The 23,085-nt window shown below is 35.8% G+C and overlaps 1 protein-coding gene across 1 annotated transcript in view; it reads left to right on the forward strand.

The window, feature by feature from the left end:
- Window positions 1-1,114: 1,114 nt before the first annotated feature.
- The window catches only part of otogl (otogelin-like), a 224,147-nt gene continuing 202,176 nt past the window's right edge, over window positions 1,115-23,085 (forward strand). The window contains exons 1-6 of the mRNA XM_039762177.1: window positions 1,115-1,241; window positions 9,960-10,114; window positions 15,945-16,066; window positions 17,243-17,448; window positions 19,305-19,429; window positions 21,466-21,572. Of these exons, the coding sequence (XP_039618111.1) occupies window positions 1,115-1,241; window positions 9,960-10,114; window positions 15,945-16,066; window positions 17,243-17,448; window positions 19,305-19,429; window positions 21,466-21,572 (842 nt within the window). The remainder of the gene's footprint in view (window positions 1,242-9,959; window positions 10,115-15,944; window positions 16,067-17,242; window positions 17,449-19,304; window positions 19,430-21,465; window positions 21,573-23,085) is intronic.

The raw sequence follows: 23,085 nt of genomic DNA on the forward strand, positions 1-23,085 counted from the left end.
TTAGGATGTTGGCCTTTCTCTCTCTCTTCTAATGGGTGGTTGTTGAATTGAATTTAGTTTTGTTAAGTTTGACTGGATTGTATGGAATGTTACATGGTTTAAATAAATTCAATAAATGTTGAAAATAAATAAAATAAATAAATAAAGGTTACAGATCCCTTTAACACAGCTCTTTTAAGGACATATGTGTGCCGTTGCATGAAAAAGATGCATACTTATAAAAGTTTTAGTTACTGTAGAATATTTCTGCAATGCTTGTATTATATATGTGTTAAAGAACTGGAATATAGTTCTCCACTTAGCCGTTGCTCTTCAATTCTAAGCAGGCTGAGCTCATTCTTCCTGTTTCATTAGCACAGTCCTAGGACCATGTGGTTTACATCTTTGTCCCCATTAATTTGTCAATCAGTGAGCAAAGTTTATGTCAAATTGATCTAATTTTGTAATTAGCTGACCTTTTTCCCTCTCTTATTTTGTATTCAAAAAAGTGCAGAAGTATGTGATTTACATTTGTAGATAATGAATAAATATTAGTACTTTTTGCTATGTCTTTAAATAAATAAATAAATAAATTTCTCTAGGGTCTAGTAATCTCTGAAAGATATGAAGTAATGTTTTGTATATATAGTCAGTCACTTGTTTAGCCACTCCAGGATAAACATTATCTAGTCCTAATGATTTACTTGATGTCAGCATTATTCAAACTAAGTACCTTCTTAAGGAGGTCACTAACTTCTTCACACATGATAAAATTCAGAGAATATAATCTAAGAAATGCTATACCTGGTGTTATAACCAAGTTCTTAGGTGCCTTGCTTAGGTGGCGGAAGCTAAACACGTGAAGGTGAAAGTTTGCTTGGCAACAGTAAACAAGTAATTGAATTTGTGCAACAGGGGTTAGGGGCAGAGTGGCAGAACTCAGACAAGTGTTAGTAGTGTTAAGTGGTGTGGTTCACAGGATTGTAAGTTTTATTGTAGACATTGGTACACAGCTACAGGTTCCATATGTAAGAGTGCAGTAAAAAGGTTGTGTCCTGAGGCAGAGTGGAAAGTTTATTTTATTGAGTTCTCATTCCTGTTTGAAAATGAAGTAGAGGAAGCATATGAGATAAAAATGCTGAATTATACAGATTTGGCTACAGAGGCACGGGAATACCACTGGCAGGCTCATATGAGACCTATTGAAGTAGGAATCAGAGGGGATGCTGCCAAGTTGACAACTGTGTTTTTTATGGAATTTGGTATGTGTTGCTAATTATTAAGGAAAATGCTAAAAGTGTTTTTCTAAGCAGTTGAAAAAGTAAGTCAGTGGTTATGGATAAGGAGAGGACAGGTTATCCGGGAGGATGCATGTTGAACATGTTATATTCTCTGTACCTATAGTATAGTGTGTCTGTATGGTTGAATGGCTGAAATGTATTAAGAAACCCATACAGAATCAGTAGCACTGATTGTGCATTTAAAGTGCAAATACACCTTTTATCACCAGGGAAAAAGCTGTTGTGTCACATTTTTGTTTTTGTTAACAAACTGTGCAAGACCAGTGGAGCATGCATTAATTTTACCAATGGGGTTAGTTACAACTTTAGTCAATAAGGGTACCATGTATGATGCAAAGGGTGTCGGTTATGGGTATGTAGAGTACATCTGGGATTCCAGACTACACTATTGATTCTGATAGAGGTGTCATGAGCCTGCCTCAATGAAACACCAAGGAAGGAAGTAACCCAGCTGACAACCCCTGAGAAATACTCCTGTAGGCAATCTGTAAATTATTAGGTAACAATCTATTTGTAATGTTGCTTAGGGAGACCTATGATAGGAAGGCCTGGTGTTTGCCCTTTGGGCAAGGTTTCAAGTATAGTGAAGAAAACTAGGCTTTATGCATAGATCCCTGATGCTACGTGCAAAGGAATTAATGTCATACCATGTGTAATAAAAAAAATAGTACATTTGCTTTTTCAGTTTCAGAATACAGTATTTATTTTTACCTTTATTTTTTCTAATCCATTTTTCTGTATTTCTCTGTATATAAGAGAAAAAAATGTAAAAAGCAACAAATTAAAACTTTTGCACTATGTTTAAGACTTTGGAGGTCAATTTTGCACCATATGATATTATAAGGTAAAATGACTAATAGAATAATGTGATGCATACTCAGGGATGGGCGGCACGGTGGCGCAGTGGTACTGCTGCTGCCTCACAGTTAGGAGACCCAGGTTCACTTCCCGGGTCCTCCCTGCATGGAGTTTGCATGTTCTCCCCATGTCTGCGTGGATTTCCTCCGGGTGCTCTGGTTTCCTCCCACAGCTTAAAGACATGCAGGTTAGGTGGACTGGCGATTCTAAATTGGCCCTAGTGTGTGGTTTGTGTGTGTCCTGTGGTGGGTTGGCACCCTGCCTGAGATTGGTTCCTGCCTTGTGCCCTGTGTTGGCTGGGATTGGCTCCAGCAGACCCCCGTGACCCTGTGTTCGGATTCAGTGGGTTGGAAAATGGATGGATATTCAGGGACATACGGTAGGCTCTAGAAGTAAAAAGTGTTAATGGATGACCTTATGCAGTCATTTAGTTGAGGATCAAAACACCTTTCAAAAATGCCTAATGGGACATGACAGGTTGGACTGATATTACGAGTGCCCTTGTAACCACCTTAAGGCTTTTTGAGCCTGCACTAACACTGATTAAGGATCAGTCACAAAAAGCAGACAGGCATCTCAGGCTTCCCCAGTGGGATGAGAGATCAATCCAAAACTCAAAATTTCAACATGAAAGTCTTATTTAGTGGTTCACTCTTAAAAAGTGATAATATAAATGTTTCCATTAATCATATGCATGTGGTATAAATGTGATCACCCCAAAAAAAAAAAATTAACAAACATTGTGAAAAGGGCTGTGGAAATTATATATTTACGTAATTTAGTCTCTAAATTTGAGAAACAAATTATAAAAAAGCACAATCTAAGGTGTGCATTTGTTCATAAAGTGAAGTACTTTATTGTAAAAATATATAAAAATTTTCTTTGAGTTTGGTTATATTTTTTTATTATGATGCTAGAGTTTCCTCTTCTGTTTGCCTAAAATTCATTTTGACATTAAAACTAGGGAACAGTCTTTGTCACATCACAATTCCAAGCTCTCTTTTATTGGCTTCCCATGAAATCTTTACATGTTTTGCATGAGAAGGCAGATGAAGATGTTTTTGTCAATCATGTGCATTGCCATTTTGTGGTCTCACTGCCAGGATGCTATAATCCATTACAGGAACTATAGTTCCCAGAAGTCATGTAATGTGACATCACCTACATGGCAATTTTTAAACTAGTGCTATATGTTAAGTGAAGTCCAAGATTGCGGATATATTCTCAACCAAGTTTCTGGAAAAGTTTGTTTTAGATATTATTGGTGTTATGACTTATGGCTGGGTTTTATTTTTACTAGGTTTTTGTGTCATTTACTTTTTTTAACCTTTTTTGATTTTAAACCTACTTATTCTGACTCATAGTTATCTGCCACTCTTGTAAACGTGCGGATTCTGTTGAAAAATTAAATCTGCCAAAGAGGATGTGACCACGAGGAGGTTCCAGAGATCCCCAAACCCAAGACATAGTAAAGCACTAGACATTTTTAGAATAAAATGCAAGGTATTTATTTGCACAAGTACTTCTTTTGCAAACACCTCTCCAAATATCAGCCACAATTTATACAAAACAAATTCTTCCTCCTTACTACCTCCTTCTCAGTGTTGCCTGCTGCCTCCTAACTCTGACACACCTGAAGTGAGGCAGTGGAGTCTTTGTATGTTGGACCCGAGAATGTTTCTGGTGCCACGCCATGTCTTCCGGAAAGCACTTCTGGGGCCATAGAAATAGTAGGGCGGTCCTCCCCCGAAAGTGCCCTCTAATGATACCATGGACCCCAACATGGCTGCCTTTCTGGACTCCAAAGCATTCATGTGGCTGTCCTGACTGGGTTACCTCCAGAGGATTACTGCCATCTTCCATGTGGGAGATGGAACAACTCCTGACTCTCGACTTCTGCTGGTCCATCTATTATATCATTCCTGCTGGGCACAAAGTTATTTTCCCGTCCCGCCAGTCAGTTTACTTGTGTCATCATGCTGGCCTTGCATCCATGTGATGAATTATTCTCCGCTCCAGCTGGAATGCCTGTTCTTCTAATACAAGTGGTATCGTGATAAACATGTTATTACATGTTGATACCACCTTCAAGTATGAAAACAAAAATAGTTTTGTCTTGTTTTGTAAAATAAACAAGCTGAATTTTAATTGAATGATCCACTAGTGTTCATGAAAGTTTTGTATAAACCATAATCCTTTTTTTGTCATTGGCCACACCATCAATCTGAGTTTTTAATTTTTTTCTTTGTAAAATAAAGTGAAGTTCAGCTTCTTCTCCTGTAGTGAAGCCTTACATTTGTTGCTTTATTGCAAATCATTTTCTAGGATATGTGATTGCTAATAGTCACCTTGCACACGCTTTTGGTTTTTGTTTAAAACCAGTCTTTTCAGAAGATCAGACACATAGCATGGGCATTTTCAGCTAGCTGGATGCTTGACAAGCACTGCTGGGGATTTAACACAAAGGTTGTCTCTCATCAGTACAAAGAGAACAATGCAAGGCTTTATTCTGCTCCTTACTGCTTCAAATAAGTGCTGAACATAAACGCTTGTGGATGTGTATTTTAGGCTTAAGTGCATAACTTGATGTGATGCAGTGAATGGTCAATTACAAGTGCTACGTTTATTCTTGTTGGCAGAGCACAGACCATCCAATTTGGAATTCCCATTTGAAAGGCTTTAATGATAGAAATCATGATTATTTTTGTCACATATATACTATCAAAACCTGCTACTTCATTATAAGTGGCTTTAGATTAATAGATACAGTGCAGTTTATGGGAATATTATTTACTTTGTCAGATTGCAATCACAAAATTCCATTAAACTTTTTGTGAATAAGAGCTCATTTCAAAAGAATAAAACAGACATTCCGAACTTGCAGACACTGGGAGTAATGTTTAAAAAACATAATTTTACATGTAAAGAGTTGGTACATCCCTGTAATAGGAAACATTGCATGTTTTTTTTTTTATTCAGCACCCACCATTATAAATTAAATAAATCTTATAATGCATTAAATCTATTAATTATATCTTTTCTGCTTTAATTCCATATTTCTATTTATGTAAAGGGCCATATCCTGCATATCTGGAGGAATCTTTAAGCCACCAGCTCTGCGTTTTGAATAAAACCTTTGCTTTATATAATTTTAAAAGACCCTTATCATTAACCTGTAACAATGATATGATGATATTAGTGACAGGAGATTTTAATTCTTACTAAAAGAAATCTATATCTATAAATTGCTTTGACATAACTCAAAATTTATTGGAATTTTATTTCCTAAAATAATGCACTCAAGACAGCAATCAATCAAAAATGATTTAAAAATATATAAATATAGGGTCTCTATAAAGCACACAAATATATATAAAGGCTAAAAAAACAATAAAGTACTACTTACAAACTTTTAAATTTGGTAGAATGCACAGTGGGGGCTGGGTGGTCTTTTGGCTTGGAACCCCTGTAGATTGTGTTTTTTTCTCCAGCTTAACTAAATATTTAAAAAATAATTTCTGTCCACCTTGGCCATCTAACCTTATTATCAGACTTGCATTTAGAGACTTAAAGATGAATTCAATATTTAAGAACTCTACTGCTCATAATAATATATTTATCCCAGGTAGGAATACATTATTTATTTTTAATGAGTTATTCATTAATATTCTTATCTAATTTTAATTTGTTTGTAACTATTTGACATCTTGTAAAGTACTTTGAGCTACATACATGAAAATGTGCTATAGAAATAAATGTCTATAGATCAAGATATTCCATATATATATGATGAATATCTGTACTTAAATTTATAAATAAGCAAATAATTTGGACCATTATACTAATACTGGGTAAGACCTCCTTTTGCTCTCACAACAGCTTCAATTGGTAGTGGCATGGATTGCACAAGATGCTGAAAATATTCCTTTAAGATTCTGGTCCATGCTGACATGATTGTATCACACAATTTTTGTAGATATGTCATTTGTGGAGTGAATCTTCCACTACACCACATCCCAAAATTGTTCTGTTGGATTTAGATCCAGTGACTGGAAAGGCCATTGAAAAACACGGAACACATTGTCATGTAAACCAGTTTGAGAAACCAGTTTGAGATGGCATTTACTTTGTAACATGGTGTATCATCATTCTGCAAGGCTATTAGAAGACAGGGAAATTGTGTTCATGAAGGGATACACATCAAAATTGTTTTGAATGGATTATAATTTGACAATACTTTCCTTCCACCATAACGCATACATCACTTACAAAAAGAGTTTTTTGGTGTAACATCATATACATGATACTAGTCCAGCCACCAAAAATAGTTATTGTATTCAGCCTTGTTTTTGAGATATGGGGAGTATTATTGGTCATCGGTATAGTGTATAAAAAAACACTGCTTTAAATAGGAAAAACATATTATATATGTCCTCATCTGATGCATGAAACATGTGGTAGGACAAGGAGGACTGTAAATGTCTACGTATGATTCTATGTCTATTGTGTCCTGTATACATCCAATCCATGAGTTCAAGCCATTGACATGGGCAACATCATCCTTTTTTTAGGGATCAGAGCAGATAGTATGGAGCTCACATGATGTTTTTGCTAGTCCGTAAATCTTGAGCTTACTTTTTTTGGATTTTGTTTTCTGTCGTGATAGGAAAAATGCAGTGTTTCTCACATATTCATAAAGTGTTTTCTCCAAGGCAACCAAAATTAAATAGACACCTTGAACATTACCAGAGCAATATCTGTAAATAGCTTGAATTGTAAGAATTGAGAATTTGTGTGTTTTTTTTAGTAACACTCTCCTTACCAGGCACTTAATAGTATCACTTATTCCAACACATGTATTCTTGACATGTGCAGTGACAAAGAAATGCCATTCTGCATCAAGTCCAAAATGTGCCTCGTACCTGAAATTTTTTGTATACTGTCTGACTGCACTTCTTTGGCACTTTGGCAGCAGCTTTTTCTGGAAAAGTTTGTGTTGTGAAAAAAATGGTTGCTTGCTACACAGAAGCATTGGCATTTGAAATTACAATCAGTCCTAAAGTAAACAGCATTAAGGTGTAGAACAGCTTCATCAGTTTCCAGATTAATTGATTGCACCTCACCTTGGTCTACATTTTAGAAGTTTTCACTGAAATGAACTAATTTTGATTTAGGTTTTCTCTTGTATTTTGAGAAAAGCAGACTGCAGTTTTGCTGCAAAATGGTGCTTCCTGAGGTCAATTACTTTTTCTGAAAGGGAGATACAGTAACAACCATTTCTGTCAGTAGTTACTTATTGAGGGAAAGTCAAAGTGTGATCATGACTTTCTTCACAGACCTCTTGATCCAAAAATCCCTGAAGACATCTGGTCCTGGATAATGTGACCTACAGTATATAGAAAATTTAATACAATCTTAGTGAAGTTTCACTTTTTCTTTGCTGAGCAGTCCAAACATGTTGACTTTTAAAATAATAAAGGGTATGTAAGCATTGTGTTCTTGAGGGTTTTTTTAGATTAAGATTGCTTTAACTTGTGATTAATATCATGAAAATGTTATTACTGTTTAAAACAGTGGTATGTACAGTATATACTAATAAGCAATATTTTCTCTGACCTTGTAAGTCCCATATTTCAAAAACTAGATTGAACACAATAACACAATGAACAAACAAGCTTGATGGACTGAATGGTCTCATCTCATTGTCAAATTCTTTTGTTCCAATGCATCATCCAAGATGTCACAGGGAATCCTCAACCAATCTACACTTTAGTAATATTTCACTTCATTTAAAGTCTCTGTCAGAGATTTGCTGTGAAAATGCAGATTTCATGTGAGAGCAGATTAGTTGGGAGCATGCGCTAATAGCGCATTGCCGCATCCACAACATGACTACCTGGATTGGGGCCCAAGTGCAGTGGATGACACCTCAACACCACGCTGGAACAGTGTGAGGCTTTTTTTTACGGTGGCTAGGGTGCCAATCCTGCCACCAACTTACAAGTTTTCACTGTAAATTGGAGGACCTGCTTGAAGGGTTGGATCCAGATTAACATCATACCCAGAATAAAGCAATTCCAGGTTAAGGGCCTTGCTCAAGGGTCCGATGGAATAGAGTCACTTCTGGAATTTATGGGATTCGAGCCAGCAACCTTCTGGTTGCCAGTGCAGAGCCACCACTCTGCCCTGCAGATTAGTGGATATAGTTAATCACTGACCATTACTTTGTATAAAAAAGTGTTATCATTTGAAAAAAGTGATAACTGAGATCACTTTAAACAATTATCTATATACCAACATGTTAACAACAAAATAAATGAAAAGTAAATAAATAATAAAAAGTTTGGAAAGGGAAAGTCAAAGTACTATATCTAATAGAGATTCTTTGTCAGGACCTGAAATGAGCAGTGCATTCAAGAAAATATTCAGATGTTCCTGATATTGAAGCTTTTATTCATGGAAGACTGGGGCTAAAAGTCCTGCATATCACAGTACACAACTGACTGTCAGGAAACAATTATTTCTACACAGAATGGCATTTATATTTGCAATTATTTTGCTTTCGCTTATTTTCACTTATGGAATAAAGAACATACTACAATATTGATTAGAGTTTCATGACATTTCATGTTAAAAATGTTCAGGTATTCATATAAAATCAAATACTTTTCAAACTAAGATTGGATATTTTGAAAGTGAGCAGAGTTCAGTGCTAATGTTTCACTGCTGTCTTCATTATATGAGGGCCGTTCAAAAAGTTTCTGCACATTTTTTAAACTACATTTATTAAGAATTTCAAAAACAAAGTACATCACTTTTCTACACAGTCACCTTCATTTGTGATGCAATTTTCCCAGCGTCATACCAACTTTTTAATGCCCAACTACTACTCTGCCTGCCTTCACCGTTTCTAACAAAAACTTCCATTGTATTTTATGGACAACACATGTGTGGAATTATTTGAAAGAGATCTGCTGTATATGTTAATTAAGCTGCCCTATTTAGGCTTGATTAGTTGTAGTTATTTTTTATTGAATTCTCTCATATAGGGGTGCAGGGCTGGTGCCAGTCAAGGTCAGTCATTTGACAAACCATTAAGGGCCCATGCATAATATACTGTTTTATTATTGTTATTATTATATTTTTTTCATTTTACTTTTATTATTCTTTTTTATGCCTTTTTGTTGTGCCTTTGTACAGTACTTTGTGCTTATCACAAATGAAAAAGTAAATAAAAATTAGGAAAGTACTTCTGACGATAAATACTGTGTAAAAATAATGAGCTTTTGGTAATGTTCTAAATTTCTTATGGTAAGAATGGGCCATCAACCCAGTATATGGTATTTCAGGTATGAGATTTAGTCAAATTATGCAATATCTTGGCATCATAATTTTATTAAATTACTAATTAATACCAAATTTATAAAATTCATGTGACCCAATTAGAGACTAGGATGTACACCTGTGACCATTGTGTCATATCATGCTCTGTAAGATTTTACAGCTGAATTTTAATTCTCAATTTAGAGAGTTAGATAAGGAAACAGAAAAAAAAATCTTAAGCAAACCAACCAGTTTTAGCTGGGAAATAGCCCTATATAAAAAGACAGTTTTAAGGATAATGTGAAACCACCAAAGCCAAACCTGAAATGAACAGCTTTATACCCTTTTAACTATTATTTAGGATATTCCTTACTACAAAAAGAAAATTGGCTTCACAGTTCTTTACTATTTTATTGTGTTTTTAAATTTTGCTTTTTCACAGGATCCATTTATCTCTTATGATTAACGTAATGTTATGTAAATTTCTCTTTTCTCTAGTCCTCAACCAGGGACAAGACAGAGATGGAATCTGCAGATCTTGGGGGCTGTACCACTTTGAAACGTTTGATGGCATCTACTATTACTTCCCAGGGAGATGTTCATACATCTTGGCCAAAGACTGTCATAGCACAGAACCACAGTATACAATATGGGTATGAGTTTAGAGGCTGATTAATAACGGTCAAAACTATTTTAAATATGGCTTTTTTTGTGGTCTGGCCTTTAAATTCATTTTTTAGTTATTATATGTTTTAATTGCATTATCATTTTTATATCATGAAGGCAATGTGAACATTGACGAAAAATTATGCCAGAATGACAAAGCAAAAACATAACTTTATTAAAAATAAAAAAGTAAATGTCACATTGATGTAAGTATTCAGGCTCTTTACCCAGTATTCTCTTAAACCTCTTTGGCAGCAATTACAGCTTGGAATCTTTTCAGGGATGACGCAAAAAGCTTTTCTTATCTGGATTTTGTGATTTTCTGCAATTCTTCTTGGCAGATCCTGTCAAGGTCTGTCATGATAGATGAAGACTATCGGTGGATGGCTATTTTCAGGTCTCTCAAGTCTGGGCTTTAGCAGAGCCACTCAAGGATATTCCCAGTGTTTCCCTAAGTGACTTTTGCATTGTCTTTGACATTGTCTTATGGAATGGTGTACCTTCATCTCAGTATGACATCCAGAATATTCTAGAGCAGGTTTTCACTAAAGATATCCCTTTTTTTTTTGCTCTGTTCAGGTTTTCCTCAACCCTAGTCTCCCTGTCTCGGCTGCTGATAAACAACCCCAAATCATGATGCTGCCACCACTTTGCTTCAATGTTAGAGTAGTATTGTGCAGGTGATTAGTGGTGCCTGGTTTCCCCAAGATGAGACACGTAGAATTGAGATCAAACATTTCAGTCCTGGTTTAATAAGACCAGAGACTATTGTTTCTCATAGTCTGAGACTCAAGTGGACTTTTCTGTGTCGTCTGACCACAAAGCCATAAATCCTAGATTAATGGAGCATTGCAGCAGTGCATGTCCTTCTGGAGGTTTCTGCCATCTCCACACTGGTTCTCTGGGGCTCAGCCACAATGACCATCAGGTTTTTGGTCACCCCTCTTACCAAGACTCTTTTCTACTGATTGCTTAGTTTGGTTGGGTGACCAGGGGCCTCATGTATAAACGGTGCGTACGCACAAAAATGTTGCGTAAGAACTTTTCCACGTTCAAATCGCGATGTATAAAACCTACACTTGGCGTAAAGCCACGCACTTTTCCACGGTACCTCATACCTTGTCGTACGCAAGTTCTCCGCTCGGTTTTGCAGACTGGCGGCACCCAGCGTCAAAGCAATGCTACTGTTCCTGTGTGGTTACACATTATTTTTCTTACGCGGCTTTATAAATACACTGAAACTAACCTCATATTATTTATTAGTGTAACGCATCTGATTGTAATTAACTTGCAACAATATAATGGTCCAGGGAACAGCCATAGTATTCCAAATACCATAACTGCTTTAGTGTTGTTACTCTCACTTCTCCTGTTTCTTCTTCTTCTTCTTCTTCTTTCAGCTCCTCCCGTTAGGAGTTGCCACAGCGGATCATCTTTTTCCATATTTCTCTCACTGCACCACTCAGAGTATTTATATCACTGTATCTGAGTGTGAATCACAGCAGCAGCTGATCGGAAAGAGAATTATCGGTATACAGCTTCAAGGACACGCTGTCTCAGCCACTGCAAAACATTTTAAAGCCTTTCCTGTACAGATCTCGCGATTCAGAAACAGTTTCATTCCAAGAACTTTAAATACACTCAATCAATTGCACCTTGTAGAACTGTTTGTACTTATAAGTACAATCACCCCACTGTAAACTTGCACTATAGTTATAATATTGCACAACCTGAGCCACTTTATAAAGCGCGTATTTACATATGATGACAATATCATTTTTAAGGTGAAATGCAGCAAAATATGTTTATTAAATTATACAGATAAAACTTTAACTTCATTTAAATAATCTATATTCTTCACTGGGAGTGTTGTTAAGGTTAGAATAATTAAACATGTACTACGAAGATATTTCAATGTTCCTTAAACGTTTTGAAGAATCGACACTAAGCTTACAGATGGCTTAACTTCTATTACAGAGCTGATTGTGTGGCGGTCGGTTACTTGGGGAAAGAAAAGCACTGACTGCAGTGACGGCTACGCCAATATATATTGAATATAAAACAGAAAGAGAAAATAACAACACAGCTAAAAACGCAGCAACAAATTTTGGCAAAAGTTAAATGCTTGTGTCATGAGCACGAGGCGGCTATGCAGTGTCTGCAACGGACGTGGCCATCCACTGTGCATAAGCTACCTTACTGACATTGGCGGGCGAAGGAGCCGCCGATTCTTCCTCTGCCCAGTGCCACCACAAGCCTAGAGCTGCCCCTAAGTACTGCTGCAATAAATTATTTCATCGAAGTGAAACACATATTTAATAACGTGCTTTAACTCCTATCATCATGAAAATGATATCACGTATACATCTCAGTATTTTAGTTATTCAGAGAGCTGTAATATCACGAATGTAATGGATTCTGTGTCCAGTTGGAGGAAGAGAGCCGGTTTAAGAAGCAAGTAGTGATTCACACACATAGGCACATAGAAGATCAAATACAAAACAAAGCATTTAACGTGCTACTTTAATTACGATGTGATTTGAGAAACTGGTTAATTAAACGATTTTAAGATGAAGTTTATGATGTTCTACTTTAATGATAAAATAAACTACGTGATTAAAGTGGAAATGTCGAGATTGAAGTTGACATTTCGTGCATTTTCCCTACTGTGTGCCTTTTTTTCTCTGTACCCTAATAAGCTTTCATATGACACTCAGATAGCGGGCTACAACTCGGCATTTCACGGCGACTTTGATATGTGACTTCTTTTTTATTTTTGGCACTGTGTGATTTTGTGAACGTGAGCTTTCAAGTTGCTCCAACACGCTATGTCACTCGATCAACTTTCTTTTGTTGATTATTTCCTTTGCCTCCACTTGGTATTCGCTGAAATTCTTATATTTTCCCCCGTGCTTTTCCCATTATCTTTTCACAGAAGGCTGAGCTTAAGGGCGATTTATATTGATTTGCATATTCAAAGAGGCGTAATTCTGGGAGGAGTTGGGGCGTTACATAAAGCGCGTGCACAAGCGTTACTTTTCACGCTGTTTGGGATTTATGTATCGGAAGAACATGAAAGTTGGAGTACGCACAGATTGCTGCATCTGGATTTTTCTGTGCGTAAGCACATTTCGGCTTTTGTGCTTACGCCATGTTATAGTGCGAGTTCTACGCACGGCGTTATACATGAGGCCCCAGCTCTAGTAGGAGTTGTGGCTGTTCTGAAATTTTACCATATAAAATTATGGTGGCCACAGTGCTATTGGGAAACTGCACTGCTTCAGAGTTTTTTTTTAGCTTTCTTAGGGTCTGTCCTTGTCTCTAAGCTCCTTAACTTTATGGCTTGGTTTTTGGTCTGATACACATTGTAAGCTGTGGAACCTGATCATGTCCAATCAATTGACCACAGATGAAATCCAAAAAAAAATTGTAGAAACTTCTTAACAATGTTAAATACAATGGTATGCACCTGAATCAAATTTCAAGTGTCATAGTAATGGACCTGTAATTATATCAGTACGATATTTCAGTATTTTATTTTTAATAAATTCGCAAAAACTCCTAAAATCCTATTTTCACTTTGTCATTTTGGGGCATTGAATGCTGTTTGGGAGGGAAAAATGATTATAGCATAAGGCTGCAACATAACAAAATGTGAAAAATGTGGAGGAATTTGAATACTTTATGAAGGCGCTGTATTTGCGGAATTAACACAATGGAACAAACCAATGAGTATTTCCTTCATGATGAGGGTGTTTAGATGCAGTAGAAGTGTTCAGTAAGTACAAAAATACAAGAATATATGCAAATGGGCTCAAAGTTTTATTGAAAGGAGAACTCTGCCTCCAGGTGTATACCATAATAGTTTTACTTTTCAATGGGAATGCAAAAAAGTTGCAGCAACACTGCATAAATGAATGCCCTGTTGTGAAGAAATATCTTGTTTTAAAGTAGCTTAAAATCTACTTTAAATATTTTTAGTGATTAAGTGGTTTTCTTTCAATTATTAATTAATCTACTTAATTCAAGCTAGGGTACTATTTTATCCCAACAGCACTGGGTGCAAGGTAGGAGTAAACCTTGAATGAAGTACAAGTCCCAATAGCACCTACACTCACACAACCTTAATTGTTGAAGTGAGCTAATTTACAGTCAATAACCAACCTAACCTGGAGAAAACTGTTCTGCCCAGAGATAAGCACATTCACACATGGGGATAGAGTGAAAACTCAATAGAATACAATAATAACGATAACAATAATTATATTATTCATAAAACATAGTACCATTGTTGGAATTACCCCATAATCTAATGTACATGAATACATACATGCATATAGGAGGATGATAATTTACAAACGATTGTGCCAGTTTTTCTAAACAGTTTTTTGTCTCCCTGTTATTTGTTATCACTACAATTATTATTTTTTGTCTGAAAAATGTACATTACTAAAGAGTGACATTCAATACTTTGAAGACTAACTAATAATGATTTTTTAACAGAACACTCACGAAGACAAAGGGAAAATTTGAAAATTCCACAGGAACAGTGCCTGGGATTTAAACCCACGGCTCTGGAGTTTTTTTCTCTGGCAAAATGTTACTCTTACAAAATACTTTTCTAGAAACCAAAAAATAATTTAAATACATTTTATTTGCACAAGAAAACAGACACAAATAAAGCTTCACTACAAGAAAACTGGGTGTAGTTGATGAAGTGATAGCTAACCCTTTAAACTTAGCCTCATTTTTGTCTGTTTTCTGCTACTTTGAATTAACTAGGTATAACTTAATCATCCTTCACTCAATATTCATTTTCTACCCCTCAAAATAAAGGTCAGACATTTATGTTTCACAATTTTTACACCTTGAGAATATAGTTATGATGTACATATACAGTATGTTGCAGCAAAATAAGTTGCAAAATGTTATAAAGTTTTTACCAAAAAATGAACTTTGAATGTTATTCTTGTTTCCTTACATGTTGAAACAAGCTTTCAAGCACTATAAAATTGTGTCAGGAACACCCAGAAAACAAATGTTATGAAATATCAATAAGTAATATGTCAAGTTTTACTGTATTGAACGGTACAAAAAACATGTTTTTTTTTGTCTCCGCTTTTATAATTTTCAAATAAGTGTTCATTGTATACATATCCATTATTAAAGACCAATGACATTGCATCATATTGAAAAGCAGATATTACTGTCAAAGTACATATAGTTAGTACTGTGTTATAGTTAGTTAGTATAGTTATAGTTATAATTAGTTAATGTGTCTCCAAATTTCAACACTAACAGTTGCAAGAATCAAAAACATTTTAACAAAAACATATTGAAATATAAAAAGTGGATGGTGGTGTCATTTGAAAGTTGAAACACCCTACTCATTTAGTAGATAATAGTCTGTCTACAAAACTCTACACATTTGAATCTGGGCATTCAAGAAAGCCTGGGGGTCAAGAAATGGGAATTGGTGTTGGTTGGGGTCAAGTGTTGCTGTGATACAGATATTCAGCTATGTATTAGGGAAAAAAGAAAAACAATGTGGTATCAGAGTATGAAGTTTAATATTTTAACAGCAAATCACTGTACAGTACCTTAATTATAATAATGAGGAAATGAATGATTTCATGCAATTTTTAGAGAAAAGCCAAGCAAAATGACACCTTTTATTGGCTAACATAATTTTTTTTTTAAATTTCCATCATTGTTCTGTCCTACCAGCGTGTTTAAAGGGTTAATTCAGTACCTTTCTTTACTGTTCATTTGGCTAACACATGACAATTGATATGATCTTCTTTTTGTAATTTTCAGGTTCACAACAGTCGTGACTGCAATAGTTCAGTGTATTCCTGTCCTAGGTCCCTAAGCCTATTTTTCCACAATGAAGAAGAAATTCATATTGTTAGACATGAGGTTAAGAAAGGTGGTCGAAGGTAGGTACCAAAAACTTTCCATGAAATACTATATGCCATGCAACTGTGGTAGCACAAAGACAAAGAGTGCTTTCTGACAGCTGAAACAGTATTATACAGTATTAGAAAAGCATATTTCTAGATGTGCCTATTAATCAGTTACTACTGTGTAACAAGACCTTAATGCATGCTTTGTTTGGTCTTATTATCTATTGGTCATTTACTGCTACATAACACCTTAAAATTTGTATTGTTTGTGTTACAAAGTACTAAGTGACTAATACTATATATATATATAGTACAAAGGGCTTAAACACCCAATTCTAAAGTGTTTTCTTAATTTTTATGTATGCATCAAAATTTGACTTCATATACAGTTAATTACAGGGTACATTTATGCACATAACCACACTCATCCACCCTGTGTCAAATTAAAGGCACTAATTAATCCATCATATGCCTCTTTGGGTTGTGGGAAGAAATCAGATATCAGAATACCCTTTCTCTATTTTTGACTTAGAAGACTTAAAATTCTTCTATAAATGACTAATTTTTCTCTAAACACCAAAAACTATGTTAACGCCATAACTACTGTATCAGTGTCAGGAAATTACTTTGGCGGAGATGAATCGAACAAACGTATATGTATACATGAAACAGAAGGCTGTCCTTTCATACTAAAGTGGTTGCTAAAGTTTTCATATGCATTATTTTTCTTAGTCAGTGCAGCCATTAATAGGGAGAAGTTTGTATTTGCACAAAAAGTTAGTGATGCACAGAAAACTCTGTAGAAGAGTGTGGTCATTGGGCTTAATGTTAAAATTATGCCTTTATTCCACATGCACTTAAAGTATGAAATACATCATTAGCATAGTAGGTTAAATAAGTGTATGTAGTGTGAAAAGGTGGTGTAAATCTTCACTCAACGTGGAACACTTATAAAGTCCCTACAATTTGTCCCTCCAAAAATCTAAAGAGAGAATACACTAGCAGAACAACACATTTTTTTAGCAGTATAATTATAATGGTAAATTTAATTTATCATCTAGTGCAAGTGCATGACACTACAGTTCTCACACAGGTCTTGTTTAGCATTAAGAAACAATTTTTATTGTTCTGTGTTCATTTATTCAGCAATATAAGTTTAAAAAGTTTTATGTGAATTTTCCTGTATAGATTAACTGAGTCTCTTTTTAGGTTGTCTTTACCCATAACTATTCGACATGTATTCATTGAAAGACTGGCTGACTATATATTGGTGAAGAGCACATTTGGTTTTTCCCTGGCCTGGGATGGCGGCACAGGTGTTTATATCAAAATGTCAGAGGAGCATAAAGAACAGCCTTGTGGGCTCTGTGGAAACTTCAATGATAATGCACTGGATGATCTCACCACTAGCTACAGTAAGTATTAGGAAAAGTACTATATTTTTAAGAGTATTATTTTAAGAAATTGTCATGTACGAACTATACGTTTCAATATAATTAACAGTAGTAGATATAAGGATTACGCTTACTATATGTTTTAAGGCATATTACAAAATGGAAGTGCTCATGTTTCAAGATATCTTGTGCACTGTATGCCTTGCAACAGCATGGACTTATGTAGATTAAGCAAAATATAAAAAAGTCATGGTAACTGTTTTTTAAACGATAGAATCAGTTTGAAAATTTATTTTTTAGATTTGTTATATTAAGAAATGTTTATGAGACAAATTTGAAATTAAAATTGAAATTCAAAGGAACATTAAATAGCTGCTAGAGTGAGAGATAGGTTTTCTGAATGTGATAAACTAGCTTTAATTTATGTATCCACTTTCCAACAGCAATGACGTTCTCGGGTTTATATTGTGAATTTGAGGTGAAAGTAAACAAACAACATTCTAGTTCAAAGTCTAGGCCCTTAGCCACTAGATCACAATACCTACTAGTATTGTTCTCTACATGCTTTTTTATTTAGATTTCAAGATTAAACTGACAGTCTTGTGACTTATATGCCTTCACTTTACACATTAGGCCAAACTGTCCTTCTGTGCCATTTAACTTGAGTTTCAAATGCCTTTGTCCATAATTTTCAATAAATCTGGAGTCTCATTTAAACAATTGTATGATGAGATCTGCTGCAAAATTCCATGGTTTAGAGTTTACGTATAAGTCAATATAGATAGATAGATAGATAGATAGATAGATAGATAGATAGATAGATAGATAGATAGATAGAACTTGATTTTTTCCCAAGGGGAAATAACTGGGATTAATAAACCAAAACTAATGTGAAAATGCATTATACATGTGCAAAATGAAAAGCATGCACACACACTATTCTTTATGCATTTTCATTGGTAGGCTCCTGCTTGCTTACTTTTTTCCAGACATAAGGTATATTAAACATGGTATGAGATTTATATGAAAGCAATAAAAAACAAATATGCAGTACAAATAAAAAAAATATATGTTAGATTCCCCTAAAATGAAAGATATTTAACTCTTCTAAACATATAGTGATTGAGTAGAAATGTAATCCAAGTACCTGGAACTATGAAGCAGCAGCACTGACCACTGTGCCATCCCACAAGATAATTCAATTACCCTAGTTGATTGCAGCCATCTAAGCTATTTAAAATCCCAGTTATGGTTAAATAGGGATGTAAATCTTTTTTTCTATGGCATGGAGGCACAGTGGCTAGAGCTGCTGTGTAATGTTTGAAACCCAGATGCAACCATTTTCTGTGTGGAGTTTTTACATTCTCCTTGTGTCTACATGAGTTTGCATGCTGTGTCTTTTATATCTAACTATAACTTTGATTATTTTACATCTGACAGAGAAAAGTATTTTTGTTTGTACTTGTGTGACACATCTATTAACAAAATGATGGGCGTGGCGTACATAATGTTGTCTGGTGTCCAAAACAGGGCTGCAATATCCCATGAAAAATAGTGACAAGATGCACAAAGAAAGCCTGAAGTAAGGGCTAGCATATGCGGCAAGCAGACATTCCCAAATGAACAATGTGATTGAGAAAAAACAGAGTTACCATTGTACCATTATGCCCATTTTAATAAACAGGCATTCTGATGTGCTAGTTAGTCATAACATAACTCTTAGTTGCTAAATGATTACTAAAGGTTTGCTCTAGGATTTCTTCCAGCATCTATGGTAAAATCTGTATAGGCCCACAGTTATTGTATGACTACAGAAATTGTAGTGTCTATAACATTTCTGCTGTAAAGTCCTTTAAAGCTGACTTTTTGTCCTCCAGATGTGCAGACGGAAGATACTGTTAGATTTGGAAATAGCTGGGCTGTGCAGATACCAACAGAGCCACCATGCCAGCCTGTGGAAGAAGATTTCCAAAGTCCTTGTGCGAGAGAATCTGAAATGGTGGTATGCCATCTCAATACTTTCCGTATTTATGATATTCATATTTGCTTATGGGCAGCATTATGGTGAAGTGGTAGGTCTTACAACAAATAGACCAAAGTTCATGTCATAGGTGTTGCCCGCATGGAATTTGCATGATCTTAATGGATATTTGGGCTTCAGTTTTCTCCCACAGTCCAAAGACATTCAGGTTAGGTGGATTAGCAATGTTAAATTTGCCCCTGGTGTGTGTCCACCCTGTAATGGGCTGGGCTCTGTGCAGGGCTGTTCTTGTCTTGCACCCAGTGCATGCTGTGATATGCTTCAGTTTCGAGGCTGCCTTACTCTGGATAAGTTGTTTTTTTTTAATGGATAGATATTTGTTAGTTTTAACAGAAGCCACTAGAAGGAAACCCTGGAGTAAATCTGGAAAAAACTAGAAGGATTATATCTTTCAGCTTACCTTGCCCTGCCTTTCAGTTAGCTGAATGCGCTAGCTAGAAAGGAGACAATTGGTTATTCCTGCACCATCTGTTACCACTGCAATACAATACAATTTATTTTTGCACAGCCCAAAATCACACAAGAAGTGCTGCAATGGGTTATAACAGGCCCTGCCTTTTGACAGCTCCTCAGCCTTGGCTCTCTAAGAAGACAAGGAAAACTCCCAAAAATAAAAAAACAGGAAGAGCATTTTGTAAAGTTAAATATCAAAAACGTCAAAATATCAAATGAGTTTCAAAAATGTATACTCATTATTATTCAGTATTCTCATTTTGTATACTTTAAACCAGAAAAAGACATTGAATTATATTATCTTCTCATTTCTTCGCCAAGGTGTTTATAGGCACTGAACAGAGTGAAGTTTAAAACCCATAATCTTTTCAGCTATCCAGACAACACAATGCAATTCATGTTTGAGCTGTCAGATGCACTGATAAACCAGACTGTTATGGAAGAAGTGGTAAATCTTTCAATTACTGCCCTCTAAAACAGGACAAGCACTAATTGGATCAGATTGTAATTCTTAAGATGGCAGAGGAAAGACATACTGTTGAGCTTTTGTATGTAACAAATCTCTTCACTATGCATTTATTTATTTATTTAATCAGTGATTCTCATAGTGCAGACTGCAAGCATGAATGAAGCAGTCAATAAGGTAGCGAATCTGAGCAAATGACATTTACATCGCTTGGATGATTGTCTGGTATTTACTTACTCCTGTAACTTATGTCTGAACTCTACAGTTCCACATGAACCACAGTGTTAAGGGTATGAGGTATGGCTTTAAAACAAACACCACTCTCTATTCCACACCTTTCTGTTCCATTTCAGTTCACTTGTACCAATTACTCACTATCCCTATCTATCTTTTTTTAAACTACTTCAGACTTGTAATATCTCTTCTATCTGACTAGTCAATGACACTGACAGAAACTCACTTTTAAATTCATCTGAAGAATCTATCCCTGTTCAAGGTGATCCCTAAATTCCAGATAGGCAGTGATTCACATTGCTTCTGCTGCATCTACTGCTGTCAAGTCTGCCTGCTCTTACACTGGCTGAAACCTTTGACAGCAAAACAGCAATTCAGCAGTGTCAGATTACAAAGTTTGCATTTTTCACTTTAATATATATAGTAACACATCATCGAAGTAAATGCTGTAGTTGTAATATAGAATTCACACTAATGTGTGACTTTCGAACATAGATGCTCCAATATATCTTTTACTATGCAGTCCTTTTTTTAAACACTTTGAGACCCACTAGTTTTGATGACACTTTTATCCAAAGTGACATAAAATTGTCAGTCAATGCTTTGTTTGCACATTTCTAAAATCAGACTGTTAACTGGCTTGTTCCAGAAAAATCTCAGAATAATGGAGTATGAAACTGCAAGTATGTAGTTTACAGGCTAATGATTTACAAATTAGGGGCTACACTTTCCACCTGACTAAAAAATATTTTCTTATACATTTACAAACTAACAAAGTTACTAATACATTTATTCATTTCTTTATTTTTGCCATCTTTATGTTACACTGTTTGTGATGAGGCAGGATGCTATGGAGAAGTGCAGCGCCATTTTATTCTTTCCCTTTGTCTCCTGTCATGAAAACATTGACCCCAACCCATATGTTTCCAGCTGTATCAGCGACCATTGCATGTAAGTTTTAATTTTATCTATAGATCCGCTTTTTAAAGTTTCCATCTTGTTGCTCTTATTGTAGTCTATAAACTGTAGCTTACTTCCAAAAATGACATTGTTAAACAACTAAAGAAGTTTTCATTTTACTCCTGGTTAAGATGACAGCTCCTTTGTAGTATTTTAATGTCTGTTGTTATTTATGTAAAATAATTTAAAATGCTCTGACCTTTCTTCAAGAAAATAATCTTAAAGAAATGTGATTGCAATGCTGTTGAAATACACTCACCTAAAGGATTATTAGGAACACCTGTTCAATTTCTCATTAATGCAATTATCTAATCAACCAATCACATGGCAGTTGCTTCAATGCATTTAGGGGAGTGGTCCTGGTCAAGACAATCTCCTGAACTCCAAACTGAATGTCAGAATGGGAAAGAAAGGTGATTTAAGCAATTTTAAGCATGGCATGGTTGTTGGTGCCAAAATATTTCACAATCTGCTCAGTTGCTGGGATTTTCACGCACAACCATTTCTAGGGTTTACAAAGAATGGTTTGAAAAGGGAAAAACATCCAGTATGCGGCAGTCCTGTGGGAGAAAATGCCTTGTTGATGCTAGAGGTCAGAGGAGAATGGGCCGACTGATTCAAGCTGATAGAAGAGCAACTTTGACTGAAATAACCACTTGTTACAACCGAGGTATGCAGCAAAGCATTTGTGAAGCCACAACACGCACAACCTTGAGGCGGATGGGCTACAACAGCAGAAGACCCCACCAGGTACCACTCATCTCCACTACAAATAGGAAAAAGAGGCTACAATTTGCACGAGCTCACCAAAATTGGACAGTTGAAGACTGGAAAAATGTTGCCTGGTCTGATGAGTCTCGATTTCTGTTGAGACATTCAAATGGTAGAGTCAGAATTTGGCGTAAACAGATTGAGAACATGGATCCATCATGCCTTGTTACCACTGTGCAGGCTGGTGGTGGTGGTGTAATGGTGTGGGGGATGTTTTCTTGGCACACTTTAGGCCCCTTAGTGCCAATTGGGCATCGTTTAAATGCCACGGGCTACCTGAGCATTGTTTCTGACCATGTCCATCCCTTCATGACCACCATGTACCCATCCTCTGATGGCTACTTCCAGCAGGATAATGCACCATGTCATAAAGTTCGAATCATTTCAAATTGGTTTCTTGAACATGACAATCAGTTCACTGTACTAAAATGGCCCCCACAGTCACCAGATCTCAACCCAATAGAGCATCTTTGGGATGTGGTGGAACGGGAGCTTCGTGCCCTGGATGTGCATCCCACAAATCTCCATCAACTGCAAGATGCTATCCTATCAATATGGGCCAACATTTCTAAAGAATGCTTTTAGCACCTTGTTGAATCAATGCCACATAGAATTAAGGCAGTTCTGAAGGTGAAAGGGGTTCAAACACCGTATTAGTATGGTGTTCCTAATAATCTTTTAGGTGAGTGTATGTATTCCACCTAATACTAATATAAATGATTATAATTAGAAT

The sequence above is a fragment of the Polypterus senegalus genome, chromosome 8 (genome assembly GCF_016835505.1).
Source record: "Polypterus senegalus isolate Bchr_013 chromosome 8, ASM1683550v1, whole genome shotgun sequence".
Classification (NCBI taxonomy): domain Eukaryota; kingdom Metazoa; phylum Chordata; class Cladistia; order Polypteriformes; family Polypteridae; genus Polypterus; species Polypterus senegalus.